General features: G+C 40.8%; 1 protein-coding gene across 5 annotated transcripts in view; it reads right to left on the bottom strand.

Moving 5' to 3' along the window:
* nktr (natural killer cell triggering receptor) overlaps window positions 1-17,993 on the bottom strand; it is a 209,623-nt gene that overhangs the window by 41,735 nt on the left and 149,895 nt on the right. For 4 of the 5 annotated variants that reach the window (XM_041183451.1, XM_041183453.1, XM_041183452.1 and 1 more), the window contains one exon: window positions 419-448. In XM_041183451.1, the coding sequence (XP_041039385.1) occupies window positions 419-448 (30 nt within the window). Of the gene's footprint in view, window positions 1-418; window positions 449-4,638; window positions 4,664-17,993 lie in introns of those variants that run through there. The other variant, XM_041183455.1, reaches the window with a different exon arrangement.

The following is a 17,993-nucleotide window of genomic DNA, read 5'->3' as shown; positions in this document are numbered from 1 at the left end:
CCAATAGTTTGTTTTCAAATGTGAATCCACTACAGCAATAGATATAGTACCAGAGGCTAATCCGACAATTCCCTTTTCAAAAAAAAAAAATGCTGAGCAGTCTTACTGCTAACATTGATGCTACTCATAATTGCAGAATGCCTGATCATCAGATCCAGGGTTTTCCATATGACAAAAAGGATCTGCTTTCAAAAATAGTCAGCCATTCTGTTAGTTCAGCTGGGTAAGGCAGTGAGCAAGCCAAGCCATATAAATCAGGAAGGCCTCAGCAGCAATACCACCATTGTTAGCAGGCACCGGAGTTAGAGCAGGAAAGTTTGAGTTCCAGATTAAAAGAGCAGGGCAGTTTGGACTACAAGTTATATGCACCTCAATAAAGTTAAAACATCTTGGACAACAAAAAGATGACAAGACTTACCCATCCAGATGTGGAGCTGGCTTTGTAGTTCTGTTCCGTTGAAAGATTTCCATTTTTGGGAAGGATGATTTGAAAAAGAATAGGAAGGGTGTCACGCATTCGGGCACAGAGGTAAGGATCATTTTTAATGTCAGGGTTTGGAAGGGCATTTAAAAATATGAAAGAAAAAGAAAAAAGTTAGTTCAAACAACTGCCCGTAAAGGTCAATCAATCACACATAAACTACTCTTCATGCATTGAGCTGATGATTTCACTATGTTTAACCCATAATGCCCATTAATATCCTGGGACCCAAATTTTTCCAGTGGCGTGTCGTGGCCTTATGCTCCATTTCTGATGGGCTTTCTTTCAGCTTTGGGGGATGCTTGATCCAGGGTCTCAAGTGTTACTCTACAACCACCTACCAGTTCCCAATGGAAATTGGGCAAGGCTCCCCTCTTGCACTGGGGCTGAAGCCTTGAACACCACCTGGTTCTGAAGACACTGCAATGACCAATAACCTTAAAAAAATAATAAATCGTGAATGCTTCATTCTCTTATTGGTGAAATGTTTTAATCATAGGAGAGTTTATTTGGTGAGTGGATAAAAGAATACTTGGGGAAACTTTCAGATTTGTATGCAATGTGTGATTACTTCCCACCATGGCCCCTCAAATTATTTCTGCTGTCAGGGTTTACCTAGTCCTTATGGAAGAGGGGCAATTTTAAATTTTCATGTGTTATTTGGTTTGGATATTTTTATGGTGCTGTGTTTACAAAGCTAGTGCTACTGGACCTCAATTATTTCACTTCTACTTGCATCAATAACCAATAGTCTTTTATTTAAAACAGTTTGGCTTTCTAGGGGATAAATGCTCTTTTGGATGGTCCAGTCATGTGGTAGTCCAAATAGTAGCCAATGCATTTTATAACATGCAGTGGCTTAAGTGTAATGGTGATGCACGGGGAGAAAAAAATCTTGTTCCACTTTATATTTTACAATTAAATTCTCATCATGCTCAGTATCTAATTCACACACTTAGAACAATTACCCCACCCCAACACTGCAAAATTTAACTACTGGCATATTTTGTACCAAGTCTTACTAATTACATTTTTGATTTTGGTGATTTATTGAAGGCCCTAAGGTATATCAGTCCTGTAGCTTTTTCTATGAATTAGTCACTAGCAAGATGCCCAAATTGGATAGAGGGAAGATATTCTTTCAGTAATTTAATGCAGGTGTGCTGCTATATACTTAAGTTGACCTTCTGAAAATAACACTTTATTGTGTCCTACAAGTGTCGCCAGCTTTCCCCATGGTAAGCTCCATCAAGCAGTTCAGAGAGGAGCTTCACCTGCTAGATAAGCAAGAAATACCAAATCACTCAGTAAACTGAGAGTTAACTGGGCTTGATTGAGCACCAAAAATGATGAGAGTTTGAGTAAAAATTCTCCTAAGTAAAATGCTATGCTGAAAATTTAATGGCAAAACAGAGAGAATCAATTATTCTTTTAGACTAATTGGTTTTGATGATTAAATAAAGTTGCTATTATCCTGCACAATTCTGTACCTTCATTATTTGAACCCATTTAAGAATTTTTGGAGATTGCACAACTGGAATTGTATGCATTGAAAGGACAGGCATCCTGAAATGGGTGCATGACCAAAATATTAACCTACAATGCCAACACTGCAGAGAAGTGGCATTAGGAATGCCTGTAGGAATTTCCAGATGCTAACAGTGTATAAAGCAAATCTAGAATTAAAAAATCTTCTGGAGCATGTAGTTTTAAAAATGAAGAATCTATAACAAGTGAGAATGACAAAAACTTTTAGTAACACACAGCAAATTTCACATGAAGGCAGAGTTTGTAGTTAGTACAATGGATTGGGAAGCATTTAGAAAGTCATCTTCATTAACACCCACTTTCTCCCCTCAAAAACCACAACTACTGCAGAGTGGCTTCCACTATATGGTTGCTCTTACCACTATTAAAAATAGTCAGGAATTATGGTCTCTGGAGTCAATGCAATTAAACAACATGGATGTGCCATCCAGATTTGACTCCAGTTACACCACCAGAAATTGTGTTCATCATTTTACAAAGTAGGTCACAGACACTCTAATCCAAAGTCGATTGCAAACGTTGCTGATTAATATACCTGCAATAAGAAGGAACACTTTTCCACTCAAAGCCATTTGCAACAAGTTAATTTTCCCTTGGAATGTATGCAAGAAGGGCAGGCTTTAAAGTTAACGTGTCTTTCCAGTTCTCTTGTATTTAGATAAAGTAATTCAAGAAAAAAATTATACAATTACATATTTAAGGTTAACCCTGGGGAGAAGAATAGTTCAAGGCTAAAGTTTGATCACGATTAATGATAAGCTCCTCCAGTGGAGCAAATCTGATTAAATTTCCAACAGGGCCATTTTTACAATCAACTTTAGGCCCAGAAGCTGCATTCCTGGTACTGAGCATTACAGTTGCAGTACCATCTGTCAATGTGCACGATACTTCTTTGGCGAAGACTCCACAAGAACCTTTGTGCTCTACTTGCATGATTGCAGCAGGATTGTTTCCTGTAAGCGATAGCAGTTTTAAAAAGCTCTAGTCATATCTAATAAGGTTAGGTGGTGGTCAGCAGCTGCAGATGACAGAAACTCGAAGTCCTGATCAAAACTTAAAATAATTACTAAATTAATTGGATCAGTGCCTCTTGTACACAGTTGGGGGGATGGGACGGGACATGAAACCTTATTAATTGCCTTGAATGTGCTCTTGGATTGAAGTGTCTGTGCCCAGGTGACAATAGATAAACATATGAAACCTTGAATAAGTTCCATTACAGAAAGAGTATTTAGAAACATAGGAACAAAAAGGCCAGTCAGCCCCTCAAACCAGTTTGCCATTCAATTAGTTCTGTGGCTGATCTGTATTTGAACTGCATCTGCCCGGCTTGATTCCGTCACTATTAATACCCTTGCCTAACAAAAACCTATCGATCTTAGGACTGAAATTATCAATTGATCCAACCTCAAGTTTTTTTTTGGGAGGGTTTGTTGGGGGGAAAAAGAGGTGCAGATTTCCATTACCCTTTGTGTACAAAAATGTTTCCTGACATCATGCCTATATGGCCTCTCTCTAATTTTAAGGTAATGTCCCCAATTTCTGATACCTCCATCTGGGCAAAGTTTCTCTCCATTTACCATCACATTGAAATAATTTCACAGTTATTATTAAACATCAAAGAAGTGAAGCCAATTACTATTACAATGAAGCACCCCAGCTTAGTGATAGGTTCAAGTCAAAATCCTGGAACTCCCTCCCTAGCAGCACTGTGGGTGTACTGCAGCAATTCAAGACGAAAGCTCATCATCACATTCTCTAGGGCGATTAGGGATGGACAATAACTGCTGGTCTAGCCAGTGTTGCCCACATCCCGTGAAAGAATTAAAAAGTGCCAGGCTGTTACCAGTCTTACATTGGCAATATAGGACTCATGTACAGGATCCTGGTAAAACTACCACAGGCTTGACAGTGCTTTGAAGACTTAATGACTGATTCAACGTCACTCCAGCCTTGCACTAGTGACGCCGGCCGCTGATTGGAGAATCTTTAACAGTTAGCAGCATCCAAATAATAAACTCAATGGGCTCTGCCAAGGTCGGCAACCCAGAAGACTATTTTTAAACCAGGTTTTCCCAGTTGAAAGTCTTGGTGAAAGCTGGCATTTTAACTTAGGTTAGCAGCCATCTCTCTCCTCTCCCACATTAGCTGTTTAATGTCAGTGGCACCTGTACTGTACCAGTTATACTGTTAGATGAAATGATGCTGGTAAATGCTGCTTTCCAAAACAGAAAATGTTGTAAACACTCAGCCAGTTAGGCAGCATCTGTGGAGAGGGGAAGGTAGAGTTAATGTTGTAGGTGAAAGGTCATTGACAGGCGAAAGGATTCTGACACTAGATCATTGACCCAGAACATTAACCCTATTACCTCTTTGTACAGATGTTGCTTGGCCTGCTGAGCGTTATGAGCATTTTCTGTTTTGTGATCTATTCTCCCTCGCCTTTCACTCCCCTCATTGGGTGGTAAAAGAATCACAAATGTTTTTTGATTTTATGAGACCCATTGCCCTCCCTCCACAATGATTTAGAAAGTGCAAAGACATTTTGTTTTCAAGAGAAATCAACATACTGAGCAAATAAGGACAGCCTTAGAGTAATGGCACATTACCTTTGCAGCGCAGGATGTAACACTGATTCTGTAAATTTTACACAAAAATGGCAAGAGAAAAATTGTAATACATTCCAGACAAAAAAAATCCAATTTTCTTTTTTTTTTACATAACATTAAATCACAAGACATCAAAAGTCAACACAACACTAGAGGATAGTTTTTTTTTATAAGCAGTCAAAAAACAAATGTGATGCACAAAAGCAGCTTGTATTAAATGTACTTGAAGCTTGTGGACAGAGGGCTCTAAAATTTTTCTTCAAATTATGTTGTATTGTTTAGTTTTGACGCAAAATTTACAAATTAATGCTTCAGTTCTTTCACTTCTTCTCTTCCTATATTTTATATCTATTGCTAGAACCACTTCACCACCCCACCCCTCATCTCAACACGACCACTGTACATCTGCATTCAGCTTGCCAAGCAGACTGTGGCCTTCTTCAAGCCTTTCATTACCACCATTCTTTCATGGATCAGTTGGCATGAGTGAGGTTCCGGAGGGCTGCTGGCACCTGTGGAACCCTACCCACAGCCGTAACTCCATCCAGCACGAGGCACCGCCTTCAGGAAGGGAGGAGATACCAGAAGAATTAGCTGTTCGCTCTAGGCTGTAGTGCAGTGGGTACAACTGCATCTTTCTCCTCATGTCTGAAGAAAGGTACATAGTTTTGACACAAGCCTTTAAATTTGATAAAGAGGGTTTGCCGGATAAAGGGCAATGTTGATAACTCAAAAGAAATGACAGTGAAGTGCCTCAGTCTGCCTGCTTTTAATTTTATATGCTTTTATACAGTATTATTTCAATCACATTTTGAGCACTTTCTTATTTTCCATTTTTAAAATTCAAAACAAAACCACAATTTACTTGTGGCTTACAGCTGAGACTTTGGTGTAACCAATGAACAGAAAGGCTATAAAATATGATCAGTACTTACTGTAATCCACTGCATACATTTATCACGATGAATGTGGTCCAAGAATAAACCACAAAGGTCCATAATTTGCATTCATTCCCATGGGAGCTTCAGCAGCCAAGCAACGCACATCATGTTCTTCTCAGTTTTATAGTGTGAAAACACATGCAGGCTTGCAAAGCCTAACAACACCTTCGTCAGTACAAGAATTCAGCACTGGGTGTGCATAACTTCAAAAACAAATGAAACGATTCAGAGACTCGGCAGCAGTTGAGGTGAAGTATACTAAGAAAGGCAATAGAAACATGCAATGTAAGGAAATCAAATGTCTGGGACCAAGGTTATAAGAAGAGCAAAATCCTCGCATTTCCTGCCAAAAAGAAAGTAAGTGGCTTGAATTGGACAGACAGCTGCTGGTAACAAAGGTGGAAGAGAAGGTGTCTGTTTTGCCAAGCTCTATAAGCATGGCATAGAGTTAGGTTGTAAAAGTTCCTGAGAAGCCTTCCCTGAGTGTTTCAATTTAAGTAGTAGTACAAGGTGAGGGCATGACCAGTAAAACAGCTTGCCAATCACCGTCACCTTTTAGGAAAAGATGGTCAAGTTGAGGACTATGAAGGAAGGAATGCAGGGTGATTCATATTCCAAGGCACCTGAAATTACAGAATCATGGATAAGCAAGAGATCTTAACCTGATCAGGCATGAACTTGATAACAATGATTCATGAACAATGAACATGAACAAAGGTTCATGTGAAGAATGTCCTCTAGACAAGGCAACAGAAAACACTGATCCAGTTTAAATGACACTAAGTTGGGAGGCACAGTCAATAATGCAGACGGGAGCATGAAGTTACAAAGGGGCAGAGATAGATTTAGCTCAGCTGTCAAAACTGTGGCAAATCCAGGCCAACGTGGGGAAGTGTGATCATCCACTTTGGGCCTAAGATAAGTCAGAACATTTACTAAATGATGAGAAACTAGGGATTCTAGGGAACAAAGGGATTTGGCTGCCCATATACACAAAAGTTAGCAGATACAAAAAGCAATCAGAGGCAGATTAAATATTGGTTTTTACCTCAAGATGGCTGGAATGCAAAGAAAGGAAATTATGCTTTGGTTTTATACAGCCTTGGCCGGACACCAGGTTGAGTACTGTGTTCAGTTTTCGGAAATCACACCTCAGGAAGGATATTTTGACCCCAGAGTGGGTGCAGCACCGATTCGCCAGAATGACATCAGGTATTAGAGGATTAAATTATGAGGATAAATTGCATAAACTTGACTGGTAATCCCTTGAGTACAGGGCTGTGAGGTGAACAAATCAAGATGTTTGAAATGATAAAAGCCTTCGATAGGGTAAGTAAAGAGGATTTCGCTCCTCTGGTGAGGGAATCCAGGACAAAAGGATACAGAAACTAAAATTTATAGGCAAGTCATTCAGGACTGAAATTAAGAAACACTCCTTCACACAAAGGGTTGTAGAAATCTGGATGTCTCCTCCCAAAAGACTAGGGATGTTGATACGATTGAAATTTCAAGACTGAAAATCGATAGACATTCGTTAGGTCATGGCATCAAGGGATATTGATCAAAGATGGGTAAATGGAGTTTAGGTACTGATCAACCATGACCAACAGAACAGGTTCAAGGAGTTGAAAGACCTACTGTGCTCCTGTTTCCATGATAGAGTAAATGAAAGGACATAGAGAGTTCTGCTTCAGGTAACAATGTGAGATGATCTTTGGGAAGAATCTAGAATGGGACCCCGAGTCCTGTCCACCCACAGTGTGAAATAAAAAAGTGCTGCTCAGTAACTAATGCCACACTGAAGACCACAACAGAGGAGCCGGTTAGCTCAGTTGATTGTGTGTGCTTAATAATGCCAACACCGTTCAATCCCTATACCAGCTGAAGCAGTTCTTGGTGCCTGCCTCTTCTCCTTGCCAGATTGTAATATCCTGGCATTATGAAGCCATGATTAGCAACCCTTGGACAATAAAGATGCTACATGGAGAGAGAGGTGTGCAGATTCAATAATTGAAGAATGCAGTTTTTCAGAATATAAATTTGACCTTGTGAGAATGTCTACTTATGAATAATTAAATTTAAAGTTAAATGGACAAACCAATGGGGTACAGTGAGGAAAAGTTCATTCTTTACGAAGAATTCTAGGTGTCGAAGATACTCAAGATATCGAGAGATATTAAATGCTAGTGGTCAGACTTCTTTCAATTACGAGTATAAGCTGTCTAAGCAAAACAAAAGCAAATAAGAAGCCTATCTTCAGGAAGCAAGAAACCTCGCTTCTCAACAGACGTCATCAGGCAGAAGCGTCTTGTGTTCAAATGAAAGATCTAGACAGATAGTTATCAAAAGGCATCCGTTTTCTGCAGTGCAAGGAATTGGAGACTATACATACAATGAATAACAAAGTACTTACTTGAATTGAAAACTGTGTTTCTCAGAAAACTCTGACAAAGGGATTTTCACAGGTGTCTGCTTTACGTGGTCAGTTCAATTATTGGGTCTGCTTTCTGTCTCTTGGGTTCATTCTATTAGAGTATGGTCTGGGTTTCCTATTGGCTAATACTATTCTGAGAAGGTATGAGGCACATTTCTAATGTATTATAGTATTTGGCGATAACAACATCTTAACATCCAGTACAATGAGGGCCAACTAAGTAGATGTGACTAATGTAATGGATTTTTGTGTAAATGTATGGTTATGCACATTTATGGGAATTGTGTACAGAATCAGAGAGTTCTACAAATATGCAGAACAGAAAGGATTTTTTTTAACGGGGGTAGGGATTTCATTCAAATTATCCAGTCAATGTGAAGAATTAATTAAAAAGGCGAATAGTGAACTGGAATGTATTTCAAGGAACTGCAACTAAAGAAGGTTAATATAATCTTTAGTGAAGCCACATTTAGACTGTGTGTATAGTTTTTGGTACCTCAAGTTTAATTCCATATGACTATATATTGGATAAGGTTCAGGAGAGATCATCTGGATTTTTAAAAAGTCAACAAGAATGGATAATGTAGACAAAAAGCTTAACTGGGCATAAAGGTTAGAACACACAACTTCCAAACCAAGTCGTCCAGATATGATACGTAAAACTTCTTCCTTCAACCCCAAAAAACAAAGGATTTTTGGAAAGACTCCCAGTTGATGCTGTCGACACAATATTGATTATGACAATTTAAAAAAATCAGGATTGGATGGATATGTGGTTAGGAATGGGATTGAGTGTTACATGGATTAGTAACAAAGTTGGTGAAAAATGATTCTGGATTTGTTGGAGTCATGGAAATGAGATGGTAACTGGTCAAAAGTTAAAGATGGGGGGGGGGGGGTAAAGTTAAATATGGTATTCTGGAGGTTTCCTTAATTTATCTTTTGAAGATGAGGAGAAACTTTTCAAAAACTTTTCTTTGCAGATTAAATGGATGTAGTCCATAATGTGGATTGTTTGTGGTCAGTGGAATGAAGAAGTTTTCCTTTTCTCTATCCCTACTTCCCACATCAGTTACTTCTGCCCAAAACTCGAGAAGGAACACATGTTTACACTAAGAGTTCATCCAAACTCCAATCTTATTTGTGCATGAACGAAAGTAGTTGATAGATTCTCTGATAATGGAAGGAAATCCTTTTGGTGGATATCTCTGTCCTGACAATTTATCCAACTGCATTGGATGACCTTCTCATTTGGTGTCTGGCTGTAGCCCATTTTCATATCATTGCAACGTGTTCCTAGCCCAGGGTACAACAAATACCACATCCAGTTTTGATTAGTTTTCATCCCATTTACCGACATATCACATTAAGATCATGTTGTCTAGTTTGAGTGCCAGGCTAGAACCTTGCAGCTGGGGAGTCAACAGAACTGTTCAAAGTCAGAATCCAGTTGGGAGGCCAGCTGGACTGGGTTCAAGATTTCTGAGCTCTGCGGACTTGTATGAAGGTATCTGTTATCAACATTAAAGACATGGCTGCAGGGGAACTCTCAGACGATCATATCATATCCTGAGTTGAATCTCCAGCAAGCTCCATTAGCTGACATAATTAAAAACCAATTTTGAACCTGCTCCATCTCTGATTTCTGCTGGCCAAGGCATCAATATGGAATCTTTCAAGATGAATGGACCAGGGAAAGCCATTGAATTTTGTGCAAGCAAGGGATAGGTCCAACTTGAAATATAATTCCTGATAACTGGTTCCCCAGACCCAGCTTGACATGATCTTCTCCCATTCTGCTGCCAAAATGGTATCAATTACTCCAATTAGGGTGTAGTTGGCAGTGAGGGCTCAATGGTGGGTGGTTGGAGTGAAGCTGGATCCCACAAGAGGGGGTTTTTAGTGAACTAACATTAGTCCAAGTTTAGAATAAGTGTCGGTTCCAGCTCATGAGGAAGTCAAAGGCAGGCTGATTTAACCTGTAGGTAGGAGGTTAGTGTTATCTCGGGTCTTCCCTAAGTGTTCTTGGCAAAATCTCTGCTGAATGCATTTTAAGTGAACTATGCAGTCCTACAAGATGAAAGAATTACAATTGGCTGATGGGCGTTCATACCAGTGATCAGGTTCCCAACTTTCATCAAAAAATGAAATGGCTTGTCCACCAGTCTAAGGGAAACCGTGATAGAATTAAGCCTATCAATGTAGCAAAATTCTGGGCAATAAATTTAGGAACCTACTTGTCCATCCACCTGTTGTTATGGCAGTCTGTCCCTAAGACTTCTTCCAAAAGTGTTTCCCAAAGGTGCCGTTATTAAGATCATAAATTCAGCATGAGGAAAATCACAGATATGAATCTGCATGTTAAACTTTCATGGGACCCCCGAAAGATTTGAGCAACTCGCCAGTGAGATCACAGTGGCAAAAACATTTGGGACATTCAAAGTAACACTAGGTACTAAGATAGGAGAGTTAAAGAGGTTTAAAGGACTAAATGGATTATTCTCTTATGTTCGAAAAGTTCCAAGCCATATTGCTCACAATTTAGACTCCCAATCCAGTGAACAGGATTGAACTCTGAGCAACAGGATTTGGATTCTGAGCATAAGTGCTGTCATGTTGGGACTGTAACTAAAATAACTGCAGTCTACCTCCATTTGGTCTATCTTGGCTAGGACAAAGATGTCATTTATACCTGCTCCAAAGCCTCCCATGGCTGAGATGGAATGTACAAAGGTTGGCACTAGCAAGCTATGCAACATCTGGAACAGAGAGCAGAAGTGTGCAGCAAGCTATTTTGAGACTTTGGATCCTTGATGATATCAGGAAGGAATAGAGATGGACCTCTGCGAGTAGAATCAAATAAATGGATTTTTGCTCTTCTTCCTGCCAAGTCTCTGACCCTGATGTTGGTGATCCATAGAATTTCCAGGATTAACTGTTAGTTTGAATGTCCAAGAATGGCATGGATAAATATTGCCGTAAGTCCATTTTAAGGGACCACCACAGCTCATGAGTTAAGATGATGATGCTCAATCACTCAGAAGCTCTTCTTCAGATAGAGATGCTTCCAAAATAGTACTTCTGAGAATCATCACTAGACCATGATAGCAGAGAGACAAACAGAGAAAGCGCTGCAGTCAGCATCACAGCAATTGGGAAGATGATTCTCAACATCTATCCCGCGGAGGCACTTGGCACTGGTTGTCATGATAGATCATTTCTTTCTGTTTATTGATTAACGCTGACCAGAATTGTTACTAATGAAGCCAGTTAGGGCTTTGGGTGATTGCATATCAGCAGAAGCTTCAGATCTGCTGTGCTAACCATTGAGATGCATATGGCTTTAGATAAAGGCATTAGCATCAGGTCCACTAGCCATTTATCACAAAGCCTAACGTGATTGAGCAGCAAGGCCCGCCAAGGAACTGGAGTTTAACTGCAGTTGGAACAGTATTTAAATGCCACTGGTCCTTAAGATCTTTTATCCTCCAGGAACAATAACAAGATGTGTGTTCATGGGCACCTGCAGTCATTTATGTGATCTTTTTCACATCTGTGCCTAGGTACTCTTTGGGAATGATTGCATAACAGCAAGTCCAAGCATCCAATTGATGTCCATACAAATTCACCTACTGGTGGATTATGGAAGTCACTGTGTGGTCATCTGGATTAAGAACCAGATTTTGTTGGTTGGCTTTTTCCCTCCCTGGCCTATTCCTTTGCCTCTAATGTTGTCTGTGTGAGATCACCAAGGATCTTTCTAGACTGCATGTACCAGAGATGTTCATCATCATGTCACCTGCTGTGTCTACCACTAAAGCAAAGGAAAAATCCAGACATGATTATTTTGTTTTCAAACTTAAAAAGGAAAACGGCCAACTCCCATGGAAAGACTTGCGGAGATATGCCTTCTAACCTCTGCTATGATTTAATTGGGGAGCAGCCATTGTAGCCCGCAGGAGTGGGCAAGGCAACTTGGGCCATGTTCCAACTTTGAAAAATCATTCTAAGTACAACTGCCCCAGGTGATTTTTCCATAATATGACATGTGGAGGTTGCTGAAATAAAGAACTGACTTACTATAATTATATCCGTTTTACTACAATTATATCCGATTCTTTACAATAATCATAACTCAGGGGCAGGAATTCTATGATCCATGAATCTAAGGATCAACTACTCTGTTTATCTAGATTTTGTATGAGTTTTAAAAATGCTTCATTAGAATATTTGGAAATCTAACAAGATTTAAAAGAAAACAAACAGTAACCATATCAATTTATGCCAGATTGAAAAATAATAACCAAATTAGTTTTTTTTAAAACTATATATGCATCAGAAAAGTAACGTATTTGCAGGAAAAATTATTTGGTTTCTATCATGAAATTCTACCTTCACCAGGTTTTCTATTCTTGCTTCTGATGAAGTGCACTGATATTTAATATTCACATCTCTTCACTGGATAATGCTATTTGAATTCCAGTGCTCTGAACAACAACCCCCCCCCGCCACCCCCCCATTCAGAAAAGAAAGTTTCCCAGATAGCACACTCAGAATATAATTAATCAGTTTGAAATGGCAATTCTCGGTTTCCAAAATGAAAATCCAAAAAAAGTCCTCAACTGAAATTACATATAATAAAAAAAGGAGCTTTTCACCATGCACTGAAAAATCACAGCAGAGGGAGTCCTACCGATCAGTCTGATGTACAAGTTTACAATCTGCATGTTACAGCTTGGGAGTTGCCATATGAAAAATAAGGTTCCAAATGAGCTATCTTTAATATAGCAATGAGTGGGAAACAAACAGCTCTTCTGATACTTAACAACAGCAATCTTTGTAGGATAAAAAGCTGCATTCACCACACAATTTTCACCTCACTTGTCTTTTATCTCTACACTCCCAGAAAAATAAAAAACGGTTTGCCACAGTTGTAAGAGAACTTAAATCGAAATTGCAAAGATTCATGGGGAGAAGCAGTTCTGCGTAATTCTGACAGTTTTAGAGAACTGCATCTTCCATGTTTAGAACGGGGGATAGTTGCTGACATTTTTTTCCCTATTGTTGACACAGACAGCAGACCTGTGTGAGAAGGGCAGCTGAGGCGGAAGATAAAAACCAGTGGCAGAGGGTCACTTCAACCTGTTTCTACCTATCAGTGCTGAAGTGTGATGTCAATGGAAAACAGAAAGGTGATTGGTGGGTATCTCCACTGTGTCTCTTTTGATTGGCCAAGTGGTTAAATCAGGAGATGTTATTACAGCTGGAGTACAGTTAAGAAATTCACTTTTAAAATATTTAATATCCAAATTAAATAATTAAATAGATTAGAGATGGCTGGGCAGGCGATGTGATGCAGCTGTAGTATGTAGGAACTTTACAGCCTTCCGGACTGAATATTGAATTCAACAACTTTAGGTCGTGAGCTCCCTCCCCCATCCCCACCCCCTTTCTGTTTCCCCCTTCTTTTTTTTCCAATAAATTATAAAGATTTTCCTTTTCCCACCTATTTCCATTATTAAAAAAAAACCCACTAGAGCTATACCTTGAGTGCCCTACCATCCATTCTTAATTAGCACATTCGTTTAGATAATATCACCAACTTTAACTTTAACACCTATGTGTTCTATTGTACTATTGTCGTTGACATCTTTTGATGATCTGCTTCTATCACTGCTTGTTTGTCCCTACAATCACACCAACCCCCTCCACCTCTCTGTCTCTCTATCTCTCCGCCCCCCACACACACACCTTAAACCAGCTTATATTTCAGCTCTTTCCTGGACTCGAACTCAAGTTCTGTCGAAGGGTCATGAGGACTCGAAACGTCAACTCTTTTCTTCTCCGCCGATGCTGCCAGACCTGCTGAGTTTTTCCAGGTAATTCTGTTTTTGTTTTGGATTTCCAGCAACCGCAGTTTTTTTGTTTTTATTTATGTAGTATGTGGGAGCTGGTGCAAGCCGGTGTGATCCACAGTGACCACACCTGCAGCAAGCGCTGGTTGCTCAGAGTTGATGAACTGGAGTCTGAGCTGCGACACATCAGGGAGGGTGAGAGTTACCTGGGCACTGTGTTTCAGGAGGCAAACACACCCCTTAGATTAATTACATCAAATTTGGTGGTCAGGGACAAGAGGGTGTGACTGCGAGTGAGGCAAGTATGGGGATCCAGAATTTAGCTTTGGAGAAGCCTCAGCCAGTGCCCTTGTCCAATTGGTACGAGGTTCTTGCTCCCGGTGTGAACGAGGGCATAGACAGCAGGGAGGATGAGTGAACTGGCCACAGCACCGTGGTACAGAGCACCATTCAAGTGAGGGGAGAAAAGAGAAATGTAGTAGTAATAGGGAGTAGCATAGTTAGGGGAATAGATACTGTTCTCTGCAGCAAAGACAGTCTCAAAGGCTGTGTTGCCTACCTGGTGACAAAGTTAAGGACATCTCTTCTGGGCTGGAGAAGAACTTGGGAGTGGGAGGGGAAGGATCCAGTTGTCATGTTCGACATAGGTACCAATGACATAGGTAGGACTAGGAAAGAAGTTCTGCTGAGGGACTAAGAGCAACTCGGGGGCTAAATTAAAAAGTAGAACCACAAAAGTAATAATCCTCAGATTACTACCTGAGCCACGTGCAAATTGGCGTAGGATAAATAAGATGAGAGGGGTAAATGCGTGGCTCAAAGATTGATGTGGGAGAAATTCGTTTTGATTCATGGGGCACCGGCTCCAGTACTGGGGAAGGAGAGAGCTATTCCGTTGGGACAGACTTAATTTGAACTTTAATTCGTTTTCCTTCTTCCTTAACCGAGGTTTTCTACCCAAGCTGGTTGACAGGGCCCTCAACCGTGTCCAGCCCATCTCCTGTGCATCTGCCCTCACTCCTTCCTCTCCCTCCCAGAACCATGATAGGGTCCCCCTCGTCCTCACTTATCACCCCACCAGCCTCTGTATTTAAAGGATCATCCTCCACCATTACCGCCAACTCCAGCATGATGCCACACCAAACACATCTTCCCTTCACCCCCCCCCCCCCCCCCACGGTGGCATTCCGCAGGGATCATTCCCTCCTGGACACCCTGGTCCACTCCTCCATCACCCCCTACACCTCAAGCCCCTCCCACGGCACCTTTCCATGCAACCGCAGAAGGTGTTACATCTGCCCCTTTACTTCCCTCCTCCTCACTATCCAAGGTCCCAAACACTCCTTTCAAGTAAAGCAGCACTTCACTTGCACTTCCCTCAATTTAGTCTACTGCATTCACTGCTCCCAATGAAGTCTCTTCTACATTGGAGAGACCAAACGCAGACTGGGTGACCGCTTTGCGGAACACCTTTGGTCTGTCCGCAAGCATGACCCAGACCTCCGTCGCTTGCCATTTCAACACACCACCCTGCTCTCGTGCCCACATGTCCGTCCTTGGCCTGCTGCAATGTTCCAGTGAAGCTCAACACAAACTGGAGGAACAGCACCTCATCTTCCAACTAGGCACTCTACAGCCTTCCGGACTTAACATTGAGTTCAACAACTTCAGATCATGAACTCTCTCCTCCGTCCTTACCCCCTTTTTCCAAATTTATATTCTTAAAATATCTTTTTTTTTTCCCATCTACTTTTAAATTTATTTCGATCTACCGTTTTATCTCCACCTTTTGGCCCATTTCGATCCCTTCCCCCCACCCCACTCCCACGAGGGCCATCTGCCACTTGTTTGTCCTGCTTTCTACCCTTAAAGTCACCATTAGCACATTCCTTAGATAATATCACCACTGTCAATACTCCTTTGTCCTTTTGTCTATGACATCTTCGGCAATCTCTTCTTTGTCTCCAGCTATCACTGGCCCTCTATCCAGCTCTACCTGTCCCAGCCCCCCTCACCAGCTTATATTTCACCACATTTCTATATTTCTTTAGTTCTGGTGAAGGGTCATTCGGACTCGAAACGTTAACTGTGTCCCTCTCCGCAGATGCTGTCAGACCTGCTGAGTTTATCCAGCTATTTTTGTTTCCGGCATCCACAGTATTTTGCTTTTATCTTAATTTGAACCATGCTGGGACCAGTGTCCTGGTGAATCGTATCAATAGGGTTGTAGATAGGACTTTAAACTAATTAGTGGGGCAGGGGGGAGGGTTCAATTGAAGGGAAGTTTAAAAAATCAAAACGAAACAAGAGAACAGAGGTGCAGGGTAATGAAGAGGTGAACCATAATCAAAGTGTGACAGGAAGGGGCAGAAAATATAAGCAGAAGAGTGCAGCGGAAATTAGAGCCAGAATGACTAATAATGGTAAAAAGGCAAAGCTTAAGGCTCTTTATCTGAATGTACGCAGCATTTGTAACAAGATAGATGAGTTGATGGCACAAACAGAAATAAATTAATATGACGTGATAGCTCTTACAGAGACATGGTTGCTGGGTGACCAAGACTGGGAACTTAATATTCAAGGGTATTTGACATTCCAGAAAAGTAGGCAAAAATGAAAAGTAGCTTTGTTAATAAAGGAAGGTATCAGTGTGGTGGTGAGTAATGGTATAGATGCAATAGATTGTGATGTGGAATTAATCTGAGTGGAAATAAGGAATAGCAAGGGGAACAAGTCACAGGTGGGAGTCGTCCATTGGCCCCCGAAGAGTTGCCTCACTGTAGGACAAAGTAAATCGGGAAATAATGGAGACGTGTAAGAAGGGCGCTACAATTGTCATGGGTGATTTTAATCTGCATATTGACTGGACAAATCAGATTAGCAGGGGTAACATGGAAGATGAATTTGTAGAGTGTGTTCGGGATTGTTTCTTGAGCAATACATTGCAGAACCTACCCAGGAACAGGTTATTTTAGATTTAGTAATGTGTAATGAGGTGGGATTAACAAGAGATACTGTAGTTAAGGATCCTCTAGGGGATAACGATCACAGCATGGTAGATTTTCAAATTCAGTTTGAGGGCGAGCAACTCGGGTCTCAAGCCAATATCCTCAACTTAAATAACGGCAAGGGCAATTACAGAGGTATGAAGAAAGAGATGTCTAAAGCGGGCTGGGAAAATAGACTGAGAGGGAAGGTCAGTGGATGAGCAGTGGCAGGCATTTAAGCAGATATTTCATAACACTCAGCAAAAATTTATCCCGGTCAAAAAGAAGGACTCAATGAGAAGGATGAGCCATCCGTGGTTAACAAAGGTGGTCAAGGAGAGTGTCTAATCAAAAACTAAGGCATACAAAGCGGAGAAAACTAGTGGTAGGCTAGAGGATTGGGAATTTTATTTTTAGTAACCAGCAGCGGATGACTAGAAAGCTAAGAGGGAGAAAATTGATTATGAAAGTAAATTGGCAAGAAATATAAAAACAAACAGCAAGAGGTTCTACGAGGATATAAGAAAGAAAGAGTGGCTAAAGCGAGCGTGAGATGCTTGGAGGATGCGACTGGACAAATGATAATGGGGAACAGGGAAATGGCAGATAATCTGAACCAATATTTCGCATCGGTCTTCACAGTGGAGGACACTATAAACACCCCAAAGATATCAGATAAGCAAGGAGCTAATGGGAGGAAAGATCTTGTAACAGTCTCTATCACGAGGGAGAAACTAATGGGACTAAAAGCAGACAAGTCACCAGGACCTGCATCCAAGGGTTTTACAAGAAAGTGGCTGCAGAGATAGTGGAGGCATTGGTAGAAATATTCCAGAACTCAATGGATTCCAGGAGGGTCCCAGCGGACTGGAAAACCGCTAACGTGATGCCCCTGTTCAAGAAGGGAGGGAGACAAAAAGCAGGAAACTATAGGCTAGTCAGCCTAACATCTGTCATTCGGAAAACGCTAGAGACCATTATTAAGGAAGAAATAGCAAGACATTTAGAAAAAGATTAAAGCAATCGAACAGAATCAACAGGGTTTTCTGAAAGGAAAATCATGTTTGACAAATTTGCTAGAGCTCTTTGAGGATATAACAAGCAGAGTTGATAAAGGCGAGCCAGTAGAAGTAGTGTA

The sequence above is a fragment of the Carcharodon carcharias genome, chromosome 3 (genome assembly GCF_017639515.1).
Source record: "Carcharodon carcharias isolate sCarCar2 chromosome 3, sCarCar2.pri, whole genome shotgun sequence".
Taxonomy (NCBI): domain Eukaryota; kingdom Metazoa; phylum Chordata; class Chondrichthyes; order Lamniformes; family Lamnidae; genus Carcharodon; species Carcharodon carcharias.
This window is presented reverse-complemented; position numbering and strand designations above follow the sequence as displayed.